General features: G+C 37.1%; 1 protein-coding gene across 1 annotated transcript in view; it reads right to left on the reverse strand.

The window, feature by feature from the left end:
- Nucleotides 1–27,253, reverse strand: part of SLC7A11 (solute carrier family 7 member 11) — a 72,532-nt gene extending 45,279 nt beyond the window's left edge. The window contains exons 1-5 of the mRNA XM_040967389.1: nt 26,694–27,253; nt 22,340–22,466; nt 18,469–18,584; nt 9,558–9,683; nt 4,956–5,055 (exon numbers count right to left, since the gene is read on the reverse strand). Of these exons, the coding sequence (XP_040823323.1) occupies nt 4,956–5,055; nt 9,558–9,683; nt 18,469–18,584; nt 22,340–22,466; nt 26,694–26,973 (749 nt within the window). The 5' untranslated portion in view covers nt 26,974–27,253. The remainder of the gene's footprint in view (nt 1–4,955; nt 5,056–9,557; nt 9,684–18,468; nt 18,585–22,339; nt 22,467–26,693) is intronic.
- Between the last annotated feature and the right edge of the window lie 486 nt (nt 27,254–27,739).

The raw sequence follows: 27,739 nt of genomic DNA on the forward strand, positions 1-27,739 counted from the left end.
GACTATGAGAATAATAAGTCCATAGACTCTCCTCAAGGAACTAAAAGTCCACACATTTGTCCACATAAAAGTGTAAGCACAGAACTGTGTGGGAGGGGTCGTGCCAGGAATACAAGCAACAAGTTGGAATTCTCTGGGACAAATACGGCCAAGGAAGTGGGAACAAAAATGTAAATGCAGAGTGATCCATGTTTCTTGAGCATTCAAATTTTAGTAGCAGAACCAACTCAATCAAAGCCTACAGTGTGCCAGCAGCATTTCTCAGCTTTAGGAAACTGTTAATGGCTTCCTAGCTATAAACACAGTATACAAATAGGAAGCAAAACAGCATAAAAATATTGCATTGTACTTTTCAAAATTGCTAAAAAGATACATTTTGAATGTTCTTGCCAGGAAGAGCAAGAAATATTTGAGCTGACACATATGTGTGTGTATCAGTTAGTTTGATTTAATTATTTCGCATTTTATTTATGAGTCAAAAATACATATACTGTGATTTGACAACTCAAACAGTATAACATTTTTAAAATGTAATGAGTTTTGGCTTTGCACCTCATTCTTTGAAGGATTTTTTTTTCTAGAGTATAGCCCAAGTAACTTCATGTCATAAATAAAAATGTTATCATTTCTGTGTTTTTTTCTTGTATATGCAGGTACTTTGTTATTCATTAAACCACAATTTGGCAATAAAAGCTCCAGAAATTTTCAACATGTCCTTTATATGGAGCACTTTATTGGACATTTTATGTGACAAGACGCATTCTAAGCCTCAAATTCCATGGGATTGCAAATATTGTCCTAAAATCAAAATAACAGAAAAAATCAGAAGCTTATCTTTCATTTTGTTGCTATACCAGTCCCGTCTGGCAGCCTCAACTTTGTTCAAATTTAAGGATCCACTGAAGCTTCTTTTAAGATCCCTGTAATTTTCTCTTAAGTTTCCATAATGTGAAACATTGAGGATGACTTGATCTTCAAAACACATTTGCAGATACTCCACTCATAAAAATGAGAAAACTAACAAACATCATGAGCAAGAGCTAAATACATAAAAACAAAGACCTTACAACCTCCTCATTTCACCTATTTTGGGAATTCTAACATAGTAAATTTCAATGTATATATATATATATGTGTTTGTATAACTATTTTCTAGAAGGTAGCATAACCTTTTATATAGATTCACAGGGAGTAGTTGTATGGGAATAACTTCTCCACAGTTTAACAAAATGGGTGGAATGTTAATCCATAAAATCATAAGATATTAAAGCATGTCACATCCTCAGACTCAGATAAGGAAACCTGTCTTCCTGTCTTCATAAAAACCTCATCTGAATTCACAAACGTGCAATTGATGCTGAAGGTGAAGGTGGCCATAATTTTAAGCACTGTGATTTGGGCAAAACATTTGAATAAAATTGGAACACAATACCAATAAAGATATCTAAAATGTTAGCAGACAATGATTTTTTTTAATGACTAGAAACTAAAGTTTCTAAAAACAGAGGTTGTGGTTATACAAGGAGAGCAGGCGACAACCATTATTTTTATCTGGAATATGCACTGTGAGAGAAATTTGTTATAACTCTGAGATAATGGGAAATACTGGAAGAAATTTTTAAAAAATCACACATACTAAGAAATATGAGGGTGCTTCAGTAAGTTTGCATAATAAATCAAATTAAAAGATACGCATTTTGGTGCAAAAAATAACTAAATATAATCCAGGATCATTTTATCATGTGTTTTATGTGCGTGTGTGTGTGTGTGTGTGAACTGATTGAAGACTCCTTGTACTTCTATGCTTCTCATCTCCAAAATAGCCAGTTCTTTCATAAGTGTTCATTTAGAAACTGTTCCTTTCCAACAACGTTAAAGCAAGAAAGGAAATATGTGCATGAAGAAAGGACACAATTTCAAATATTTCCCTTTGCTCCAGAGAACAGTGCAAAGGAAAGGGTTTGGGGCTGGGTGGGGGAGAGGAAGGAGAAAGCTTTTTATTTTAGTCCAAACATTCAGATCCTGTGGGAAATACACCTTTATGATCTTCTAGTCTCTAGCAATGAGTCCATAGTACTGTCTTTGGTTTACAACTCCTCAAGGCCTCTGGAGAATGGCCACAGGCTCTATTGTTCCAGCTTTTCCATGATTGTACACAAAAGGTACCGGGATGCTGGCAATGCATTCCAATACCAGACTATGTGACTTATTTTTAAAAGAAGCTTATTCTTTATATTAGATTCGACACAATGGTGCAAAATAATCCCAGCAGGTGCTTTAGAAAGACAAAATCCATTGAGGATAGGATTTAAAAAGGGAGGGGGAAAAAAACCACTAAAAAACTATTTTCTATCACACAGTTCAAATAAATAAATAAATAAATAAATGAAAATCTCTCCAAGCAATATTTAGCTTTGGATCAGTATAAGGGGCTGAAATTGGTTGTGCTCCCTAGGGCCAGTGGGGGAATGGTGAATGGATTTCTCTTAATGCAGACACTGGTGATAATATGAAAGTTGTCCTGACACACTCTGTGACCTGGCTTTGTTAATGATTTCTTTCCCCTTAATCATGTTTCAGTGAAGGAGCTTTCATCATTCTAGAAAGGTTCTGTGCTCCTCAGAGCCAAAAACTTTCTCTATTCCCAAGGCTTGCTGGTGTCTTTTTCTGAGGAGTTGAATGGCTCCTGGGCTTGGTCTCCAGGACAACCGTGGTCTTGCCACTTTCACTTACAGGCAAACTGGCCAGGCAGTAAGTTCTGATGAGCTGCTCTGCCTCACAGCTGTAATATCATTAGCAAAGACTCTGCATTTATTATTATTATTATTATTATTACTGCTATTATCATTTTGTTAAATTTTGTCCCCAGCAGCTCTGGGAATGTAGGTACTTTTGCAAGCCTCCATTTATAATTCTAAAGTCCCATCTTTCAGTTAAACGGTGAAAGAGAACGTGGTCAGAAAAACAAAGATAACATTAAGAAAGTGAATAAACGCTCCTTTCCTTGGGAATTCTTTATCGTCCTTCTTGTTTAACTTACAGCCAGATAATATCTTTTCTGGAACTCCAAAGCAACTGACTACCTTTTCTAAACACAGTTTTTTTTTTTCTAAAACCAATGACCATAGATTAGCAACGAGATTATTTCCTCTTCTTCACAGAGCTGCATTCAGGTAGTACAACAACCTGTTCTGAAATCACACCTACTTTTCTGACTTCTACAAAAGTCAGTTGTATCCAATAACCTTCCACTAAAATATCGGACATAAGCTCCAAAATTGTGATTGAACTTTCAATATAAGAAAACCAATGGTTTCCTGATTCTTAAAGTAGGGATTATACTGAAGGAATATAAGGATAAATGTATAAATAAAGGTTCATAAAAACTCCTTTTAACTTGTAAGCAGAATAACATTTGGAGTTCGGCATCAATAAAACTTGGTAAGAGAATTCAAAATGAGTATTCTTCATGCTCCAAGAAATCTATCAGTCCTCAAAAGCCAACGGAAGTGGAGCCAGCTTGTTCTACTTTAATAAAACAAGTGACCTGAATATTCAGTGCCGAGCAGCAGAGGACTGAGGAGGTTAAAATTATTTTAAGATTCCGTGGGAACAGATGTATGGCACTTGCAGGCAAACGAGACTTCATTCAACAGAATTAATCAAATCTCCCTTGTGACTATCTGCACATACCACATTCCTGAGATGAATATTACTGGGCTCCCCAGGTTTGGCTGTCGCTTAAAGCTTTTGCTGCCTCCCACTTTGCTCTGCGTTTCCCAGTGACCCTCCTGCAGCTTGGCTGCTGTCCCAGGGCCTGCAGCTCTGATTCCCACTGAACAGCCGCAGAGGAGTTGATTCTGTGTCTCACCCTGTAATCGCACTTGGTTCTTTTCTCTGTCCAGCACCACATTGTGCTTTGGACAGAAGCAAAAAGACTTCAAAGTACTAAGTGGTTCAAAACTAATGCTTACACACAATGGCTAACAAAATATTCTGGGAATATATAAACATGTTTCAATCGTCTCCTTTGAGCCACACATTTCTAACAGCTTTCAAACATATTTCATTTCAAAGCCATGTTAAAATGTTAAGTTCCCATAACCTCCTAGGTTTTTTCTGATGCTATATTTTCTCAATTCTATGAGATTAATAGGTGCACATTCCATTTATTATGAAGTACATCTTTATGTTCCATACAGTGATTGGAAGTGCCTAAAAACTTTAGAAAGAAAAACATGAATTATATTTCCGTATTGAAAGTATATTTGCATAAGTCTTGAGCTATTATAGTTTACTGATATTATGCTGAGGCTCATACAACATTCTTCCAGCTGAAGTTTCATAAGTAATTAAAAGAAATATTGTCATTATTTATTCCAAAACAATTCATGTTAATCTTTTTTTTAAATTCATGTTCATCTTACTTCAATGATTTTGATGCTTGAATCAAACTTCTGAATCTGGTAGGCTTCCTTACCACAGTCACTTCAATGAAATCTTATTAGGTCTATAAAATTTAGTCAGGAAATGATTATTTCTATTCAAGTATCTGAATGTGGTAAAGTGTAAACAGAGTTCTAATGCCTCAATCTACAGAGTGAACGAACACCTTAAATACATATGTCATAAAAGAAATACATCCAAAGCCTTTAATTTTTAATCATCTCTGATGCTTATCTGGGTTTTAGATGTGGTCAATATTTTTGAGACCTTATCAAGTCCTTTCAAAATGCAAAATGTTTCTATACCTACCACTGGAAAAACCTGGGTTGCTGGTCCTAAGTCATGTGTGCATAATTAGCCTCATGGAATAAGTTAAACCTTATTTCTCATTTTCGAGTAAAGTATCTGACAATGGATGGTGGCTCTACATTTGTACCTGCTTTATACTTAAAGAACTGGAAGAAATTAATGAGGCATACAAATGAGCCCAATTGAACATAGGAACTTACCAGCCAGCATATGCATACATTCCATAGTAAAAAGCCAGGGGCAGCCCCATAAGACTCGCATCTCTCCCTGAAAAGGCATCTTTAAAGTGCTGTGTTTGACCTGCAGTTACAATTGAAACATTTTAGAGATACCCAAAGAAATAACTATTGTTTTTATGCTTTAATCATAAACAGGGATGAGAGGGAATGACAGGAAATTAACATTTTAGTTTTGATTTATTGTTTTATTCAATGTCAACATTATCTATTAATACTATATCCACTCTATAGAAGGAGTCTCAAAATTGTGTTAGCCACCACAAATGTTATTTCACATCTCTCTTTCAAGGGGTAAAGCTGTTGCCTGCAATAGCTCTATCCCATATGGTAGCTTCACTACTCCCAATTCAGCTCCCTGCTAGTGAGCATCGGGAAACTGCAGCAAGCATCACAAGTATTTAGATTTCTACCACACGTGTGGGAGACCTGGAAGAAACTCCTAGCTCCTGGCCTCAGCCTGTCCCAGCCCAGTCTTTGCCACCACAGGGGTTAAGCCAGCAAATGGAAAAATACTTTTCTCTCTCTTTCTCTCTCTCCCTCTCTCCATATCTCTCTTTGTCCCTCTCTCCTCCTCTTCACCCTCTTCCTCTCTATGTTTAAGATTGACTTTCAAATACATAAGTAAGCTTTTTTCCCCCTATTGCCACCATGAACACATAAACAAATCTTTAAAACTAAAAGATTTTCTGTAAACTGCAAATTTGGGGAGCGTGATGGAACCCTTAAATCTGAAGCTATGGGGCAACGTTGCCAACTGCTTTATGTCTTAGAAGCTTCACTTCTGATCCAGTCTCCTTCTAATGCAGGGCAAAGCAGAGGACTACGACTCAGGTGTCCGGGCCCCTGCTACCCATGTGGAAGACCTAATGAAATTCCTGACTTCTGACCTCAGCCTGGCCCAGCCCTAGCCATTGAAACCATCTAGGGAATTACATGGAGGACAGAAAGACTCTCACTCTATACTCTGACAAACACATCATCACAATTTTACTTAAAAAGGTATAATAAAGTTAGAAATGTCATATTTGCTAAAAACACTCTGTATCCTTACAGAAAGAAAATATAAATGTTGAAATTGAGATAATTTTTTTTAAGAATCTTTAATCATGACCCGTGATCTCTTTGGCCTAAAAGGATCAGAGTCCAAACATAAATAATCAAGAAGTGAAACTTGTTCAACAGTGACCAGTGAAGTAGCCTAGTGGCTGAAATCCTCACCTTGCATGCACCAGGATCCCATATGGATACCAGTTCTAATCCCAGAAGCCCTGCTTCCCATCTAGTTCCCTGCTTGTGGCCTGGGAAAGCAGTGGAGGAAAGCCCAAAGCTTTGGGATCTTGCACCTGTGTGGGAGACCAGGAAGAAGCTCCTGGCTCCTGGTTTCGGATTGACTCAGCTCCAGCCATTGCAGATGCGTAGGGAGTGAATCAGCAGATGGGAGATCTTCCTTTCTGTCTCTCCTCCTCTCTGTATATCTGCCTTTCCAATAAAAATAAATAAATCTTTAAAAAAAAAAAGTGGCCACAAGAACAGCTCTTCAAAAGTGACATTTAGATCACATGGCAAAAAAAAAAAAGAAAGAAAAAAACGGGTTTTTATTTCAAAATTGAATATTTTGGCTGTGTATCAGAGGACTTATGTAGATTAAAGTCTTAATGCTCAAAGAAAGTTCATCACATTCTCTAAGTAAATACATAGCACATAACTATTTTCACTCTCTGATTAGAGTGGAATAAACGCACAATTTGTATCTGCAGCATCTCTTTCCAGAGTTTTAGACTAATGTGAGATATCTGTTATTTCAATAGAATCTAAGGAATTTTTAAAAATATTTGTATTTCTTTGGAAGGCAGAAGGAGAGAGCAAGAGAGATCTTCCGTGTGTTGATTCATTACCCAAATGCCCACAGCAGCTCACTGGGACCAAAGCCAGAAGCTCAGAACTAAGTTCAGGGCGCCCATGTGGGTGGCAGGAATCCCAATGCCCGCTGCCTCCAGTACGCCTCAGCAGGAAGCTGGGACTGAAACTGGAGCCGAGACTCAGGTGCAGGTATTCCGATGCAGGCGTCTACAACGTCACTCCAAATACTCCAGGGAAATCATGATTCTTGCAGTAATACAGTAAATACAACCATGAAAAAGCTCTTGAGAATGTTACAACTCATTTTAAATATACTAAGATTCTCAGGGAATTTTTCTCTTGATTGAGATCTGTGGAGAATCCTGGTCACATTAAGCACTGATATTATGAATGCTAATTATCATGTTATTATAATGCCAAAAAATCCAGGAGATGTATCATGACCTCTCTTCTCAAGGAATTTTTATGACAGTAGCAGTTGGGCAGCCAAACCCTGACTCACACACATAATAAATAAGTGGTAAAAATTGACTCTAGTCTGTGATGCCACCTATGAGTCGTATTACTTTAAACAAGAGAAAAGGAAAGAAAAAAGAAGAAAAAAAGGAAAGAAAAGAAAAAGAAGAGGGAGAGAGAAAGGTAGAAGCAAGGAAAGAAGAAAAGTAGAAAGCATTTTCTGTTTCCAAAAAATAGGACATCAAAATTTTTGAAATCTAAACTAGGATTAAGAACAGCCAGTGAGTCAGAAGTTTCTACACTTAAAATTCTTAGAAATTCTCTATGGAAGACAAAATAGTGAGTCCAGAAAAGAAAGCACTATTAAGATAAATTATTTTGCCAGCATTCCTCGTGAACAAGATAGAATGCAAGCCAGCCAGTTCAGTGGAAGCCAAGACGAATTAAAAGAGCAAACTCAGGTCTCTCCTTCAAAGGGAGCTCTAGTGTTCCAAACCATTGCGCTTTCTCTGAGCTGGTTGAGGTTGCTGGGTTGGATGAAAGCCCCCTAACATCTCCCCCAAGGTTTATTAAATGGACCACAGCTGCTCCCTCTCCCCAGCTACAGAGACAATGATCTTTCAGTGTTTGTTATTGCTTACTGCCTCTACCAATGGTGATTACTAGGCTGATCTTTGGCATTTCCTTTTGCCATGTGTAATTCTTCTCACGCAACGTCATTAAATTTCCCTATAAATTCCTTTAGTTGGAACAGACACTGTCAATGAAACACTGATACTTAACAAGAGCTATACATCATGCCTTTACAATTTCTTCTCACTTTCCCATATCCTACTGTAGTGCCTATTTCCAACTGAGTCACTCATGTGGATCTCTTTCTATGCCAAATAATTACATGTGTCTTCTTCCCTAAAACAATTAAAATCCTTTAAAAAAAAATCACCCTACAATTTCTTTTCATTCAACAGTATACTCTGTAAGTTCAATAATTCCAACTAATGTTATATTCCTATAGGAAAAGAAATGCTACTTTAAAAATACTATATGAGGGCCCGGCGCGGTGGTGCAGTGACGCAGTGGTTAAGGTCCTCGCCTTGCCCACTCAGGATCCCATATGGGCGCCGGTTCTATCCCAGCAGCCCCGCTTCCCTTCCAGCTCCCTGCCTGTGGCCCGGGAAAGCAGTCGAGGACAGCCCAAAGCTTTGGGACCCTGCACCCGCATGGGAGACCCGGAAGAGGCTCCTGGCTTCAGATAGGCATAGCATTGGCCGTTGTGCTCACTTGGGGAGTGAATCATTGGACGGAAGATCTTCCTCTCTGTCTCACCTCTCTGTATATCCGCCTTTCCAATAAAAAAAATAATAATAAAAATAAATCTTTAAAAAAATACTATAATAGAATTCCCATTTTTTACAATTATTTTTATTTATTGCAACTACTTTACTTTACAACTCTTGTATTATATTATGTAGTACTTAAGAATACTACCCCCTTACTCACTTCAGTTCTAATAATGCTAGCTGCAAGCTCTGTGATCACATTTGCCACCTGTTTGTGTCCTGGCTGCTCGACTTTCCAACCAACTCCCTGCTAGTGGCCTGGGAAAGCAGTGGAGGCTAGTCCAAATCCTTGGAACCCTCCACCCACGTGGAAGAACTGGAAGAAGCACCTGGCTCCCGGCTTTGTATGGGCTCAGTTCCAGGCCTGTTGTGGCCAAGTGGAAAGTGAACCAGCGCATTGAGGATCATTCTCTGTCTCTTCTTCTCTCCATAAATATTCCTTTGCAAAAAATATATAATAAAGCTTAAAAGAGGAATACTATCCTCTAGATAAAAGAAATAATAACCATACAATATAGAAATGGTCATCTTTTAGCAAGAGTTTCAAGATATACTACTTAAAATACATTCATTAAGGTAGAAATAAAAGGACAATTTTTTTTAGCTAAAACCAAATGATAGATTTTTTTTCCCAGTTTGAATTTTCACTCCAACACTTTCTACCAAGAGAATTCACTACTGCCTTATTTTGTTGTTTGGCCCAGTCTTAAACACTTTGCTGCCATTCAACTATAAATACCAAATCATCCCTAATGTAGCAGCCTTCCATATCAATTAGATGACAGTAGAGTTTAAATTCTACAAGCAGAGACTAATTAAGGATTCTGCTAGTACAAGCAAAAGTTAATGTTGAAAGAGACCAAAAGCAGATACGTGTTTTAAAAATCATTTACTTTTCAGTCCATACCTTTAATTAACTGCATAACTCCAGGGACTATAATTATCAGAATTGCTGTGAGCTTGCAAAAGGTTAGAAAAATCTGGATCCGGGCACTCCAGCTGACACTCATGCTATTTAGGACCATCACTGCAGCTGCAAACAAACAGAAGAAGTTACAAAGGCAAATTCTCCTAGACATGAGGACATCTTGTGTCCTGGTCAAACAAGCACAGTCTATGAGCCAGCATCATTAGCACTTAGAAATACAGAATCACAGGCCCTGACCCAGACCTAATGAATGAAAATTTCACTTCAACAAAACATCCTGGTGATGCTCATGGCCATTCAGTTTGAGAAGCTTGGATGAAGCTCCTAGGCAGTGAGAATTTCTCTTGTGATCCTTGTAGATGGCAGTGGAATGATTGTGTTTTGTAGTACTCTAACAGTCACAAATCTATCTTCAACAAATCCTGAAGCTAAGATACTATACAAGCTGATGATTGAGTTTGACACATTAGCTTGATATGGCACCTCAATAATAGGACACGTTGTATGAACCGCTCTCAAGACATGAAACAAAGAGGAAAGTTGGCAGGGATTTTATTTTCCATCTTCAGATCTAACCTTACCCAGCACTTTTCTTGTTAGTTTTCTTCCCGGTTTCCTAATGAGTACATCAAAGGGTGACTTTTAGTCTACCCTACAAGTGTACAGTTAATTAGACTGTCTACAGTTTCCCAAGCAGTAATTATTACTCACCCTCCCTGTCTTGTGCACCATGAAAACCTTGAGACTAGGACAAAGGTTATTCATTTATATATTGCTAGTATCTAAATCATACTAAGTAGGCAATTGACACATTTTGTTGAATGATGGAATGAACTGAATCCTCTAAAAAAAAAAAGGCATGAAAGAGTATAGTGATATTGTAAGATTTTCCTCTTCTTTCTCCTGGTATGACTGAGCCTATTCTAGATAGCCGATTACAATCTTGTGCCTTTCCCAAAACCTTATGCTTAACTACATCCCAAACATGCAACTACACCAAAAAACATGCTATCACATTCCTGACAATGTAGATATTACCCACAATATTTATTTTTCTATAAGGAGTTATTTTCTCCAAATATTAAAATTATATAAAAAATATTTCTCAGCACATGAAACTAAACACAGAATTTTTATAATTCAAATTGCAATCTTAGGTTTTCCCTACATGCTGTAGTAACAGCTGTCATTATTTCCATTGCCTGATAAAATCACTAGCTCATTTTGCCATTTAAAAACCAGCACAGGGGTGGGCCTTTCCATTCCTTGAAATGCCTGCATTCCATAACAGAATGCCTGGATTCCAGTCTCAGTCCCACCCTTTATTTCAACTTCCTGTGGAGGCACAAACTCTGGAGTAAGTGGCGATGACTCGGGTGGCTGCTTTCCTGCCATCCATGGAAGAGACCCAGATTGTGCTCCAGATCCCTCACACCGATCCAGCTCTGACTGGTGAGGGCATGACAGAGAGTGATCCAGCAGATGGAAAATTTCTCTCTCCAGCTCTCTCTCTCCTTCCCCGATTATTCCTTCTAAAGTAGATAAATGTTAGGAACTCATAAAACAAAATAGAAAAAATTTTAAATGTACCAATACCCCTTAAGGAAACTTGATTAAGATCTACCCTTTTAATAAATCACATACAGACATTTAAAATGAAAATGCAGCAAAATAATTATTACGTTCACAACATATTACTGATCAATATAACAGATTACAGAGATGGATAGATGGATAGATGGATGCATGGATGCATGGATGCATGGATGGCACCAGCACAGATGGACACAAAGAGAGAAAGAGTAACGATATAAAAGTCCATCAAATCAAATGTCTATGGATGACAGAATATCAACTTTCCACTTTTTATATTTATGTTTCTGTTCTATTTAGGTAAATTTTACAGTGAATATATAGTATTGTAATGATATTATTGGCAATATGGAATTCTTTTCCTCTTTCATTCATTTTATTGTATGACATCATAATTGTAGAAAATATGTTAAGTGAATCACATACTTGAAATTTGCTTGAATTGTCTTATAAACAAAATTTAGGTAAGCTAATTAAATGAAGCAGTGAATATGTTAACTAAATTGATTGTATCCATCATTTCACAAAATATATGCATATCCTCACATAATATACTTTAAAGTAACATGATTTTATTTGTCAAATATGCCACCATATGCTGATGGTTTCAAAAATAAACAAAGCAATATAGAAAATTTCACAAAGGCCAAAGATGCAAAACTAAAGGGCCAGAAGATCTCGTGTGAAGGCAAATGAAGGGTTACTAATTAGAAATATTTTGAATAAATCATGGTGGAAACTATTAGGCAGTCAAAAGCTTCATGACCTAACGGAGAGGCGAAAACAACATGAAAAGCAGATAGGTCCATTGTCAACAACAACGTTTGCTACTTATCAAGAATGAAAAATAAAACAAAATTATTATCTCTCCCCAGTCCAAAGCACTTTGTGTTGAAAATAATTTAGGGCAACTCTGCTGCACTCTTCATTACCCAGTGACTCCGGTTTGTATGCAAAAGACTATGATAAATGACACATCCTGAAAAATAATTATTTTTTTTAATTAAGGAGGTTCAACTTTGACAGGAAAGTGAAAAACATCATCTCATGTTCTCACTAGGAATAAAAGAGCATTGTTTACATCCAAATAGAGCTTTTAAAACCCAAAGCAATCTCTACTTTTGAAAGTTCTGACAATAGCAAAGATTTGTTATAGAGAGAGCAATGAGAAAAAATAAGATAGAAAAGCAAAAAGTAGGTGAGTCGGTGGGAAGGCAGAGGATAGAAAGGAAGAGAGAAGGGCAAGCAGGGGCAGAAGAAGATAGCAAGAAAAGAAGGGAGAGGAAAAGGAGAGATGCAGAGACTTTTATTGGAACAGCTAACTATATATATATTGAAATTTAAAAAACGTGAGCATTAGGATCTTTCCTTTATATATTGCAAAGTCTTAGAGAATTGGAAGACACGACCCAGCAAATGTTATGACCTGATCGTCTCACTTTCCTCTCAGAAAGCTGAAACAAAAATTCTGGATCAGACTGATTTTTCTCAAAGGTTTCTCAAAATCCTGCTTTATCTGAGCATCCAGACATCGCACTCATTATTTGTTACACCAAATTCCAGCTGAGAGGGATTCTATGACCCTGCAGGTATAGCTTAACAAGCAACCAGGCAGCCAGCACCGATGCACAGCAGCAGCTCTCAAGTGGCTGGAACTGCTGTTTCATCATGTGTCTTTACAGTGATATTTAAGACTACACATGTTGCTTATCCAACAATATTGAAAAGGGATTTGGGACTCACTAAATGCAAGAGTTTTCGGGGCTTCTGAAACAAATACTGTCTTCTTTCTATCTGCTGTCTACCCACATGCTGATACTGAAGCAATCCGAGACTGCTTTGATTCTCACTTTACATCCTTTGAGCAATAATTGTTAATTCCACAATGAGAAAATAATTATTCCATGGTTTTCTGCTTCTTTAAATATGTCAAATTAGAACCTGGCACAGTAGCCTGGCGGCTAGATCCCTCACCTTGCAAGTGCAGGGACCCCATATCGGTGTCAGTTCTATTCCCGGCTGCTTTGCTTCCCATCCAGCTTCCTGCTTGTGGTCTGGGAAAGCAGTAGAGGACGGCCCAAAGCCTTGGGACCCTGCACCCATGTGGGAAACCCAGAAGAAACTCCTGGCTTCTAGCTTTGGATGGGCTCAGCTCCAGCCTTTGTGGCCGCTTGTGGAGTGAATCATCAGACAAAAAGTCTCCCTGTCTCCCTGTCTCTGTATATCTGACTTTCCAGTAAAAATAAAATAAATCTTTTTTAAAATATATTAAATTAAAATTTAGAGATAGGGGCCAGGTGGCATGGCCTTGCAGCTAGAGTCCTCACCTTGAACACGCCGGGATCCCAAATGGGCGCTGGTTTCTAATCCCGGCAGTTCCACTTCCCATCCAGCTCCCTGCTTGTGGTCTGGGAAAGCAGTTGAGGACAGCCCAGAGCTTTGGGACCCTGTATCCATGTGGGAGACCCAGAAGAAATTCCTGGATCCTGTCTTCGGATCGGCATAGCATTGGCCATTGCACTGACTTGGGGAGTGAATCATCAGATGGAAGATCTTCGTCTCTGTCTCTCCTCCTCTCTGTATATCTGCCTTCCCAATAAAAATAAATAAATCTTTAAAAAATGTTTTAGAGATAAGCAGTTTTTATTTTTTTAGTTAGTTTCCTAAGAATCAATTATAGCAACGAAAGTGGCACTTATAAATCTTGGAGATTAGAAACACATATTTGACGGAAGCTATATTTTGTGGAACATTTAAGATTGACAGTGTGATTTTTACATTGGCAAATGTTCCTTTCTGCACTCTCCACAATTCAGGGCTCTGGTTTGGAAGAAACTACACAGTTCAGATCCTTAGGGTTTTCTAGCAGATTCAGGTTCTTTGGGGATTCTCACTACTTTGAACTAATCAAATGAATGGATGTTACCCATGCATGCTCCGCGGTGAGATCATGTGGGTGCCACCACCTTGTAACAGCTGCCTGCTTCTCCTTGTGCCTTAACGAGCTAGCAAGCACTCATGCTGAGGATGCATTAACTTCAGAAGTGATGCGCAGCAACGAATGCCTTTAGAAAGCAGAAAGTCAGTCTGCGACTAATCTGTTGATATTGGTAATGAAAATTAAAGAAATCTAAATGATTATTTTATGGGCAATGTAGTGTAAAGATCTGACACTGATGGTGTTATTTAATCCCCCTGTCAGTTTGCTACTGCTGGCCTAGGTTGTCAGATAAGCAACTGATAATCAGCACATTATTTACCTTGTTTTTGTTCACATAAGCAGTAAGCGTGAAGACAGGCTGAGAGCCAGATAGTTCAATATTAGGGCTCACACTTCCAGCATTAGCTCACAGGTAAGACAAGGAGGAAGTAGCTTTAGTATCTACGATCTCATTGGCATCACTTTTTTTTAAAACTTCGTATGACTGTTCCTCACTGCAAAGGCTCAGCATTGTCCTAGGTGGGATTTCTGCCCAAGAATTGTTCATTTAGTTTTAGTGAAAGAGATATAGATATAGTCGACTTCAGAATATTTAAAGTGAGCCAATGCTTGTGCTTCTTTGAAATACCAGCGCAGAGTTAGTTCTAGAAATTATTTTCTGTAGTTTAATGAAGATGAGAGAATGAAGTACGGAAATGCAAAATACCGTAGTACATTTGGAGAACTGACCAATCTATTTCTCATAATGCACAACCAAACATGATTTTGTTTGCTACTCACAATTATTCCCACCAGGCCTGAGAAGCAGTGACGTGCTCCTAACTCGTGTTTGTAAAATAGGTTAGCATGGCAATTGAGATTTAGAGTTTGTTAGAGATGAATCTGAGCCTAGATTTCATATCATAAAGAACATATTTCTATGAGGATATTCTAACATTCTAGTGTATGAGACTAGCTTTAGGTGATGAGAAAAATAGATTAAATATTCAAAATACCGAACCTATGGTACAGCACATGGAAAACTACAATGGCAATGGAAACTCGTGGACTTATTTAGAAGTTAGAGGGAGTAAGATTAGTATAGGGCTATAAAAAAGCAGCCAAGCATGAAAATAAAGCTCTATCGCCTGACTTGTTTATCACAACAAGATTTTGAGTAAGCAAAAACTTTTCATCTTTATTATTCTGACAAAAAGGAAGTAGAATTTTTCTTTTAACTGAGGCAAACTAGCAGTCGATCAACCCCCTCTCCCACACCCCATATTGTTCCTCACATGGTTGGTTAATGCTTCAGCAACTTCAAAATTCTTTTTCTACAGTTAACTGGAGATTTTCAACTACCACTAACTATTTCTTAGAGAGCATAGGGAAGCTATTCATGCAATTAAACTCAATTTTCTACCTTGTAGGAGCCCTTCACCCTTAACAAGGGGAAAAGTCACCTGTCCTTACTTGGAAGAAGGATGTCAGAAATTTGCCCCTAGATACATTTCTTCTCCTTGCTCTCAATCTCTACCTCCTACTGGTCCCTCAAAGTTAATTTTTACTGGGAGAAGTCTGGCTTTCCCAATTAGGCCAGCAACTGACACTGCTCCCACTGAGTTATAGGATATTCAGTGTTCTCTTTCAATGATTCTGATTGTGGAAAAACATTTGCTTCTCAGAATGCCAAGCTTGTGAAAGGAGCATCCAATTTTTAAATTAATCTACAACTAGCAGCAAACAGCAGGAAATGTTGAAGGTTCAACTAGCATTTACTTGGACTCTTTGTTGCTTAATCCACTCCAATCTGTACTATATGCATTTTGTAAACCCCAACATACTTACCTTTTTTCATAGCTATGTTAAAGTTTTAGTTTGAAGTGTTTCCACTGCATCTTCTGGAACAGAAGCTTTCTCTTTAGAAGTTTATAAAATTGGGATAAATAAGAACAAAGTGCCATCTTTAAAAGGATTTCATCACATTGATTTTAAGTCTTCTAGTTACAGTTTTATTTTTAAGAGGCTACATATCTGAAAGGCAGAGTGACAGGGGAAAGAAGAGAGAAGAAGAGACAGATCTTCCATCTGGTGGTTCACATCCAAATGGATGCAACGACAGGGGCTGGGCCAGGCTGCAGCCAGGAGCCCAACTATTTCTGAGTCTCCCATGTGTATGGTAGGGGTCCATGTACACAAGCCATCCTCCACAGCTTTGTCATGTACAGCAGCGGGAAGCTGGATTGAGATTGGAGTAGACTCTGATTAGGGGAGTTGTGCGGGCAGGTGTCACACATAGAGACTTAACCTGTTGAGCCATATTGTTCACCTCATTTAAACTTCTGAACAAAGATCATTTATTGACTTACACAGCTCTGAAACATACTACCTCTAACCTTTTTTTAATTTTTTTTTCAAAATATGATCATTTCAGTAAATTCTACATCAATCATTCAAGGGAAAAGACTATGATGCATATAAAAATGTTAGCCCAGATTCAGCACAACCAGATTTATCAACAACTTTCCATGGGCAAAGTATTCTATCAAAGGTTTTAAAACTTCAGAATTAATTTTACTTTGCCACAGCCATTAAAGACAAATTTTCTTTACAGAGATATTTGACCAATAAGTAAAAACAAAGCTTAAAGAAGTTTGTTAACTATCTCATGATTACACATTTAAGAAGCTGTGACATTGTTTCAATCTGTTTCTTTGCCTCCAGACCCTGCGCTATAAACAATTATGCTAAATGGTCCCGCCCACAAAAATGCATGGTGTCAGATATGAACATCATATCAAGCAAGCTGTATTTCATTTTACTACATTTCCCTGATATTTAAAAAAAATGAAGACATCCCAGTCTTCTGAGCTTAAAGTATAAGTAAAATACACACATTTCTGCCAGAGAAAAAGATTTTACATTTTTATATACTGTATAATAGGATCAGTCAGTGAACAAATATTTGTTGAGAATAAGCAATGCATCAGGAGGTGTGAAATGGCCTAGAAAGAAAGCAGTGAATATGCATAGTTCCTAGTCTTACAGACCCTCAATTATTTTCATACACAGCTATAAACAGCTATCATTTCTAGTGCACCTTAAAAACTTCTTGGTATTACTCAAAGCGTTGAGTGAGTGTGTGTGTATAATCTCATTTAATATCATCCAGTCTGCATAATATCTTATAAACTAGCATGGTTGACAGTAAGAATAATGAGATGTAAAAGAAAAGTTAAGTGATATGCCTCAAAATCTCAGCTCTGTAAGGTGTGTCAAGGGCAAGATGAATTAAGTACACCTCACCTCTTTAAAACTCAAATATATTTCCAGGATTTTTCTTTGACTTTCAGGAGGTTTCACTGAAAGAATATTATACGCACAAATTTGGTGGTTATGTGGGAAGTCCGGGATGAATGAACTACATTTATTGGAACCAGAGATATCTTGTGTGTTTTCTGATGCCTGCCTACAAAGTATCACTCTTCTTATTATGGTCAAAAGTCTGTCTATCTTAATTTCCCTGTTGAAACACACAAGGTGTGCATGACAAAAACTCCATTAGCATACAGGTTGGCCATGTCTTCATTCTTTTCCATTAATGAACAGTTAAAACTTAATCAAATATGATCATACTGATTTCAAAATCAGTAATTTAAGTAGCACCAAGAATTGTGTTATCATTTCCCATCATACTCAAGGGTTTGTTATTCAGAATCTTATAGAAAATTAGAGTTTTACTTGTCCTTTTGTCACTTACGTCACTTTGTGCATGTTCTTTTTATTTTCCCAGTTCCTCATATCCACTCTCATTGATTGAGAAGTGAACAATTTTCTAATTTGGAAATCATAAAAAAGTTCTAGTTGAAAAATACTACTAACAATCAAATCTTAAAAGAGAATTTAAATCATGAGCAGCAATAGAGAGCTGAAACTGTAACACTGAGTAACAGGAGCAAATAATATAAAACATACGAACACAAGATATACCCCGACTACATTAACACAGCTCTATAATGAAGTATGACTTACATTTCAACTTATTGAGAGGTAGGATAATTTCCAATTCAAAAACTCATAAAATAACTGGGTTTTCATCTTTCAAAATCCTTGTGTACATACAATACCCATAATGTTTACTTATAAGGTCATTTTTTTACCTGCTTTTAAAAAATAGTACTCAATATATGTGATGATTCAATGCAAACCTGGCATGAAATGCAATATCAGAGATCTGTGTACTCCTTAATTTCCAACACAACTTAGGAATTACAAACAAAATAATGCAAGGTGGGGAGCAAAACAACCATGAAAAAAATTGAATTTTATTTTCGGTCATTTATTTTCTTTTTGATTTTTTTTCTCTGTAATACTCACTTATTCCCACAGCTGTAATCAGCTTGATTGCAAGTTCAGGAATTTCACAGTGAATAAAAAATGGTTCCAGAATGTAGCGTCCAAATGCCAGGGATATCACAGCAGTTGCAGCAGGGCTAAAAAATAATGCGTTTATTTACACTTAGGTAAACTATAGAAAGATAAAAATTTAAAAAAAACATTTTTATTGAACTTTTTCTACTTTGAAGTATTATTATATAGCATATGGGACACCTTAAGCATAAAAATTCGTAATATTCAAAGCACGATATTTGTTTAGGTTGCCATAGACATTTCTTCCAAAATATTGCCTATAAAATTGGTAGCTACATTTTAAACTTTACATAGTTCTAGAAGCAGGGCTCGATACTATCAATTTTGCCCCTCTCCTACTGTATGTGATCTTTTTTCTCATCAAAAATCTGGTTGATTACAGAAGGTACTGACAAAGCTGGGCCTTATTAGAAGCTATCTTCTTTTTCAACAAGTCAACCATTAAACTCCAGCCACGGTACAAACTTATTAATGGCACAGATAGAATGAGTCAGGGTGTGGTCTAGAAAATAACACAAAACATAATGCTTTTGATAGGTGTCCCTGGAAGATATATAACCAAATACTTGATGCTTTGTTTTCTGTATAGATAAAAACTCAAATACAAGTGATTTTTCTTAATTCTAAAAAAGTACTGTGATGCAAAGTATAAATTTCAACTAACAATACTCTTACAATTTCATGTAAACTGCAACACAGGGAATAAACTCTTAAATTACTTATTCAAGTGTTTTTATGAAAACATTATCCTCTGGCATTTTAAATGTATGGATACATGAATGTATGTTCCTTACACAAGCAAGCAAATCCATGGCATCATCTCAGCCTCTATGACAAACCTCCTTTTCAGCTTTTCTGCTTTCTTATGTTCCCTAATGCCGTGTGCTGAATTCCTAGATTATCAGAAAACCAACCACCATCACGTGTTGCCAGTCTTGGCTTGTGACATTCAGTTCTTGATTTTCTTCTTTCTCCTATCCAAACAAGACTGCTTTTCCTGTTTTCCACCATTTATAAAGTCTTTGATGCACAAACTGTAATCTGATTATACCATCATGGCACTTTCGTATCATGCTCAGAATATGAAAGACCTTTGCATCACATTCAAGTCTTGTCCTAAGTACTCCCTATATTTTTAATCAGCTTCCTCCCATAGGAAGAATGGGAGTCCTTTCTGCCCAAAGCTTTTTCAACTCATTGACTATTTTAAAAGCTTGAAGTCTTGGTTCCATGTCCCTTTTCCCAGGTAAGGCCTGGTGGGTCAGATCTGCAAGAGTATACTGTGACTGAATTTGACAGACTTCTGTTTACAGAACTTATCACAGGGACAATTTTACACACACTGATGTGATGTTTTCACTGATAACTATTTGTTCCAATGAATCCTGAACTCCAGGGGTACAAGACTGTGCCCAACTTAACCATGGTTATATCCCCATTGGTTAGTGCAGACTTACATATTGGAAAAATCCAATACATATTGAATATACAGTGAATGGTGAGTTTAAGTTAAGAATCTCCTCTTTGCTATGCCCTGATTGGTAGTTTGTCTTCCCTTGAAATAGGCTTAACACATTGTTTCTGGAAACTTTGACTTAATTTGGTGATAAAATTTTAGTGGGAAGTAGTTTTCATAGGTGTTGGTAATAGAAAAGTTGAAGTACTTCAATGTCATATCTCTTTTCAAGTAATTTGTTCTTCTGCATTATTTCAAAAACCAAATAAGCAGCACAGTCTGTCATGACAGAGGTGTAAATAAAGACTTTTTAAAAGCTTTTAGAATATGTGCAGGCAATATCCTGTATTAACACACACAAAAACATACAAATCTAATGCCATATCATGAGGCAGTTTTATTGGCGTTAAGGTAGTATGTGATTATCAGTTATTTGAACAGGAATTGTGACTCATTCCAATTTAGATTTGTTTGCCTTGCCATTCACATTCAGTAGCACTTTATTGAATGGATAAATTAATCAGTGAGCACCACATCTGTGCTACTGCAAACGGCATGATCAAGCTCATAATAACATAAAGCAATTAGGTAAACTTCCATACGTAATAGATGGAAGAAGCTGAATTCAGCACACGAGGCTCTAACGCTCAGGAGTGTGATAAGATGTCCTGTTCGTAAGCAGCTCACTCATCTGGATATTGAACATGGTGTACTCGAAATATAACTGAACTTTCACTTACTCAATGATAACTCTACTACTTTTTATAACAATATACACTGCCAGTTGTCTAAGATGTTTACAAAATTATTAGACCTACTCTCAAAGCATTAAACTGCTTCTAATTTTTCAAGAGAAATGGAATTCAGACATCCAGATTTTAAGAATACAAAGGATCCTATCAACATAAATGTGCAGAGATAATTTTTCAAAAATAAAGAAATATATAGGCTAAAATAACAAGGAAATTCACATTGGAAAAGACAGGATTAAAATTGAACACTGAGAATTATGTAAGAATCAAACAATGCAGAAGGAGCAGAAGTACATCCCAATATGAAGAATTTTACAGAAAGAAAAAAATCTTTCATTATTATTTCAAAAAAGAGTTTAAACAATTCAGCATTGTTTATCATTGGAAGTTCCAGGGCCTATGTGGTAAGCCTAGCAGCTAGAGCCATTAGCTCTAGCCATTGTTGCCACTTAGGGAGTAAATCAGTGGATAGAAGATCTTTCTCACTGTCCTTCCTCCTCCTCTCTGTATATCTGACTTTCCAATAAATTTTTTTAAAATAGTGAATCTTTAAAAATTGATATGTTGCTACTGCCACATAAAATTATAGTATAAGAAAAATAATTTTAAAAAATTAGAAGTTCTTTCTCATGAAAAGAGTTACCATAAAATTTATGATGAGTTCAATGGGTAAACTTATTAGTTCAGTGTTTGCCACCTGTAAGTAACAGAATAAAAGCTCATTTGAATGCTGAGCTTTGTAGAAGCAGCCTTCAAAAGATTCGTGGAAAACCTGCATTATTTTGTAATTCCATCCTTCCATTAACTTTGTGATGCTGAGAAGTTTACAGAAAGCACAAGTTGTCATGCTTGTTTCTATCAAACTGCCAGCAAAAGTGTACAGTTCAGACTTGGTAGAATTAGTTAGCCTACAGAGCTGTGGTAGAGTACCTCACTCATCCAACATCACAGGCTCCGCATGAAGTTGAAAGAAATATGCTATTCAGAGTGACTTTGCACTATTTCATGCCAAGACAATCAGGAAGGGAACACGTGTTTACAATAACGTCAACAAGGTTTTCACAACTGTAGTCCATTGATTTGTTTAAGATGAGGAACTGAGTCATTCATGGGATATAAATTTGATATTTTATAAAATGTGGGACTATCATGGAAATGAAACACCAAATTGTTAGGTATATAAATTTCTTAAGCATCCAATAGAATGAATAACCAGATTATATAACCTATGATCAAAAAAAAACTAGCATATTTAATTCTGTTGGATCAGTCAAAAAATATAGTTTATCAAGGAATATTTTTGATGTTTCACGTCCTTCCAAGTAAGCATCTTTCCTAAAAATGGCAAAAAAAGTAATTGAAGATTAAAGAAAAGCAGAACCTTAAAATTTTAGTATCAATATGGAGTGCTGCCAGTGACAAATTCAGTTTAAAAATGTTAGCTTAGAAAAGTGTGTGTTATAACAGATTTTAAATCTTGAAATATTTTGTTTACAGCATAGTCACATGATGTACATGCTTCTAACTTGTTAAAGACAACCAAGATGTTTCACAAAGGTATAACAAATAGGTTTCTTTTTTCTCAATATTTTTCTATCTGTGCTCTTACCGTATTATGAGCAGTTCGACCCAAACTCGCACAAAAGCTAGTAATGGACCAAAGACTTCCAGAATATATGTGTAATGACCACCAGATTTCTTTATACTTGTTCCCAGTTCAGCATAGGACAAGGCTCCTGTGAAATATTTATAATAAAAAGTACACATTTAATACATATTTTAAGCTACCCAGAAGTTGCATCGAAAAGCAGTGAAAATGTTGCCCGAGTTACATTTACTTCCTTTGGGCTGAATGGAGTCCTTATTTCAAGACAAATAACCATTTTGCATTTGCTGAAACCCACCAAATTCCTCTTCTAAATTCCTCTCTTAGAGGTCTAATTCATTGTATTTGGGCAACAAAAGCTTATTTAAAATAATAATGACAAACTTCTAAAATAGTCATATATTTCAAAACTTTGAGTTGAACCAGAGAAAACTGGAAGGTAGATATTAATAACACTGACTTGTGAAGAACACGATGTCACATAAAGATAGTTAGCTCAAGCTGATCTCACTGAGAATCCTTCTAACAATATTTCTATGGCAAGTGAAAATTTTTTAAAAAGAGAAAGAAAAACGGATTTTAAGATGTAATCCTGAAAGACGTGAACCCTATGAACTGATTTGTAGATTATACGCTCTATCATAGAAATCAAACTGACTGCCTTGTTTGTTTCTAGAAGAGGTCATTTTCATGTTTTTGAAGTATATACTCTGGGTGGTTGAAGGAACATACTTTTACAAATGAAAAGAACTTTTATTGCCAAGATATATTTAACAATTTCATTGGGAATCCATCTTTCATTTGGGAGTAGACATGCATACTGCACTTTGCACTTCTTGGCAAACTAGTTTTTCATATACAGTTCCTCTAGATGAATACTCACACACACGCTTATCTAACTATACACACACATACAACTACACACACACACACGTATATATACATGTTTTTAAATATTTGGACAGTAGGATGCAGAACTTTCTACCATTGTCAATACCCACAATGTCATGATACACTTCACTAACAGAATGATAGACTAGTGACTATTGCTGAGAGAATACAATATTGCAATAAAACAGGGAAAACAATGAGTAGAAGGGGAAATGGAGAAGGTGGAAGGGGAAATCCCCGAGCCTATAAATTTATATCATGAAAAATAAAAATTAAGAAAAAAAGAGATGCTACAATGTATAGCTAAGTATAGGAGGTAAAATCACTTGTAGACAAAAACATTTAGGCTTCAACTTTCAGTGCAATTGGTCAAGAAATGTTATCTCTTAAAACTTCAGTTTTGGGGCCAGCTTTGTGAGCCACTGGGTTAAAGTACCACGTGTGACTCTGACACCCCATATGAGCACTATTGCAAGTTCTGACTACCGCTTTTCAGATCCATCTCCCAGTAAACGGCCTGGAAAAGCAACAGAAGAAGGTCCAAGTACGTGGGCCCTCACAGGCATCGGGCAATCCAGAAGAAGCTCCGGGTTTAGAAATTCAGCCATACTTGACTCTGGCTGTTGTGGCCATTTGGAGAGTATGCCAATGGATGAAAATCTCTCACTGTTTCCGTCTCTCGCTGTCTGTCTCTCTTTTTCTCTCTCTCACTCTCTGTAACTTTTTCTAACAAATAACCTTTAAAGATATATTTTTAAAACCTCAATTTCATCTCCTGTGAAATGGAGAATCCAATTTTTACTTTACTTCCGTTGGAGTTCAGAATGGGACAGCATGGATTATAGCCATTTCTATCAATTTGAGCAATTGATTATAATAATGCAACATAACATTCTATGAAAAGTGTTATCTATATGGCTACATACTCAAATGTAACTCAAAACTTTTGCCTTAGTTTCATGAGAGACTCAAAGAACAGACAAATGTCAGTAATCAAATCAGTTATGCTTTTGGTAAAACTGCCTAACAATAACAAAATCTGAATACTCGGTGAATCTTACTATCGCTTTTTGAGTCCTTAACCTAGTACAACAGGAACATCATTCTCAGAACAAATTTTCAAGTAGAAAATAAATGAAAAACAGACTCTAAGATCACAGCCTAAACCTACTCTCCACCACACATAGTTTAGGTTCTCACTTGTAAATCCACTGGAGATACTCCTCTACTTATAAAGGGTTTATATACTGATGAATCATGGTAATTAAAAACATAATGAATTTCTGAATATATTTAGTCCACTTAATCTGCTGAACATCAGTTTGGCCCAGTTTAACTGAAATGTGCTCAGAATACTTGCAATACCCTAGAGCTGGGCAACATCATCCATATGAATTCTGTTTTATAATAAAGTTTTGAATAGTGCAGGTGATTTAGTGAATGATGAATTATTATTATTAGTATTATACACCACTATAAAATCACAAGTCAAAAATCTTAAATTAGGGTTTGTTTGTATATAGATTATTTACTTTTAATTCCAGAGTCCTAGGGTTTTAAGGGAAATAAAAATATGTTCCATACACTCTGCTTTGCTTCCCGTTAGGGAGGTGCTCCTATCATAAAGCTCCTAGTACTTTAAGTGACAAACGTAGTGCAAATACAGAGAAGTAGATTAATACAAGAGTACACTCCCTGCAATTAATGCTCAAAGAATACCAACTCACATGTAACCTTAACTGCACTCCTCTGTTTCCTCCGAGCTCCAGCACAAGGTGAAAGACTAATGCACATATTTTCATAGCTGAAGTCAATGTCACGTTAGCTAGTTCAACACTCAGAGTACTCTAGATGATCACATATGAATAAATTTTAGTATGTGCAAACATGTAATCATGTTGTGGAAGCAGCGTACATGTTGTAAGAATGCAAAGTCCAGGAAACCGGTTGTGGTTTTTATGATTAGATAATGATTGATTCTGGACAATTCAAGTGCTGTAGGAAGATTAAAGGCTGAGGGAACAGTCATTATGATGATGAACAATTAATGTTCTCTCTGGTTATCTACAACTATATATGATAGAGCTATCTCAGTTCTAACCATCGCTAAGACTTCTGTAAGAGTTTGTTGTAACACTACTGCACAGTGTTGTATAAGGATGAAGAATACACTTGGAAAACAATGACACACAAACATTACTAAACATTTTATGAAACACAAACCCTTCACATGAATAATACCAAAAACTCCTCTTAAAAACCTAGAAAAATCCTCTTGACTGTTTTAACATGTTTTACTCAAAATACCTAGAAGCTTGATGCTCTAGATGATTGCCCAAACCAGTGCATAAAAGCATCACAAAACTCAAATAGAAAGAGTGAATGGACTGGCACCTGTAGGACCAAGAATCGATCCTTACACATAAAGATAAGAAAAAGGCCAGTAACTTAAAGTGAATTTCAAAATCAAAACAAACATTTCCAGAGATGAGCAAATAATTGTAGGCATTCCTACTGTACTGTATAAACAAACTTTAATATTTTTGATAGCTCTTGTTTGTGTGACCTTTCCAACTAACTCAGGTAACCTCTAACAATTTGCCTGTGTCATTAAGTAGTAGTTATTTCCTCCTTATCAATAACTCATAATCAATAGAAGAGATCCAAATCTTTCAAAAATAGTAATCATATTTCTTGTACCATTTCCTTCCAAATTAACTTGGCAAAGAGATGGACAAATTATTTGGGTCTCCGGAAACCATGGGAAACACAGATGAAGAAAACAGATCTGGGCAAGCACAGCAAGCTAACAAGTAGTTTTAAAACTTGTCTTGCAGAAGTCAAGAAATGTTAAGAGGAGATAAAGGTTGAAAAACATTTGACGCGTGCTCAGGCCATTCCCTTGTTCCCAGGGATGATAACGACTGAGTTATGGGCAAGACTTTAGAAAAAGTATTAGTAATTAACAAGCAGGCGTGTTAAGAAAACTAGGAAGGAAAAGACTGGCCCCCATTTGTTTTTGCTAATCCAGTCACTTTGGCTTGTGCTGAACTGCTGTTCCGGGTCTAAAGAGGCCACTCCGCATTTTGCTTCACAGGTGTCTCATGCAGAGTGCCAGCTGCCTGAATGCCCAAAGCAGAGGTAACTAGTCACGAATGCCCAGGTAGAAAGCATGCATGCATTTTCCTGGGTCATCAAAGTTTGCTTTTGAGTTCATCACCACAGGGGAGAGTCAGAAAACAGTCGGAGTTAGGAAAAGAGAGTGTAGCCTGCAGGAAGCAATTTGGGGCAATTCAGGACCAAGACTGCAGTGAGCACGGCTTTGCGGCATCTCACATACCTCCACGTACAAGTCAGATAATGAGGAACAGACTTGGCTATTCCTTCAAAGTTAGCCGGCACTTTCCCCAGACGGCAAACTTTCCAGCCGCGCAGCCACACCTCCCAGCCCAGAAGTCTCACTCACCGAACAGGGACAGGATCCCGCAGACGGTCCAGACGACCAGAGACATGCCCACGGTGCCGGTATTGCGGAGCACGCCCTTGGGAGAGATGAAGATCCCCGCTCCGATGACGGTGCCAATGATGATGGAGACTCCCCTCAGTAAGGTGATTTTCTTCTTGAGCACCACTTTCTCCTGCCCAGCGGGTTCCTTACTGCTGCCCATGGAAGGCAGTCTCCCGCTCACATTTCCCTGCAGATAATTCCCTTTGGAGATAGTGGACACACCAGGTTTTCGGACCATTGTAGTGACACCCAGGGGAAAAATACCGCAAAGAGAAAGAAAACAAAAACTTTTAACTTTAGTGGCTCTTACAGTGTGACTGATTCCTCCTCTTGGCTTTCAAACTGTCTCTCCCTCAGTGCTATTATGAGCACAGGTAAGAACTCAGGTGTATTTTATCCTTCACAACTATCTAATTACGACTGAGGAACACCTGTGTGTTCATGGCGCTCTCAGTTCTCCACGTCCTTGCACTACCACTGTTGTTGCTGCGATTGCTGCTGCCCTATCATTACAAACCAGCTCAGCTTCCTCATGGGCTTGTATTTAAGCTCCTGGCTGTCACACCAACTTACTCCAGCTTCATGATGATGCAAATTCTCCAGGTTTGCATCAGCCACAAGAGAAGACTCTAGCATTACTCAGCAGTTTTGTGTTTTTGGTTTTTTTTTTTTTTTTCAACAGTAGCAGCAGGTTGCTCAACTGAGCTAAGCTTTTTAGAAAACAAAGCATACACTTAAAAGGGATCTTAACCAATTCCAAAGGAGTAAATTCAGAACAGACCTTCCCAAAGATTAAAAGCAACTCCTGTGAGGGACAAAAGCTCTTCAAGCAGGAAACAAAGTGAAACAGGAAATGATCCCTTCATTTTAAGGAGTTTCTTTTCTCTTTAACTCACTTATGGAAATACTTTACAGAACTTCACAGCTGCATTGTTTATAACAAGGGTATTGAGATTTCATAATTTTTAACATTCTTATTTTCACTTTTTTGCTTTTGAGTTTCC

Source organism: Ochotona curzoniae, unplaced genomic scaffold, assembly GCF_017591425.1.
Source record: "Ochotona curzoniae isolate NIBS_2020 unplaced genomic scaffold, NIBS_Ocur_1.0 scaffold_4506, whole genome shotgun sequence".
Lineage (NCBI taxonomy): Eukaryota > Metazoa > Chordata > Mammalia > Lagomorpha > Ochotonidae > Ochotona > Ochotona curzoniae.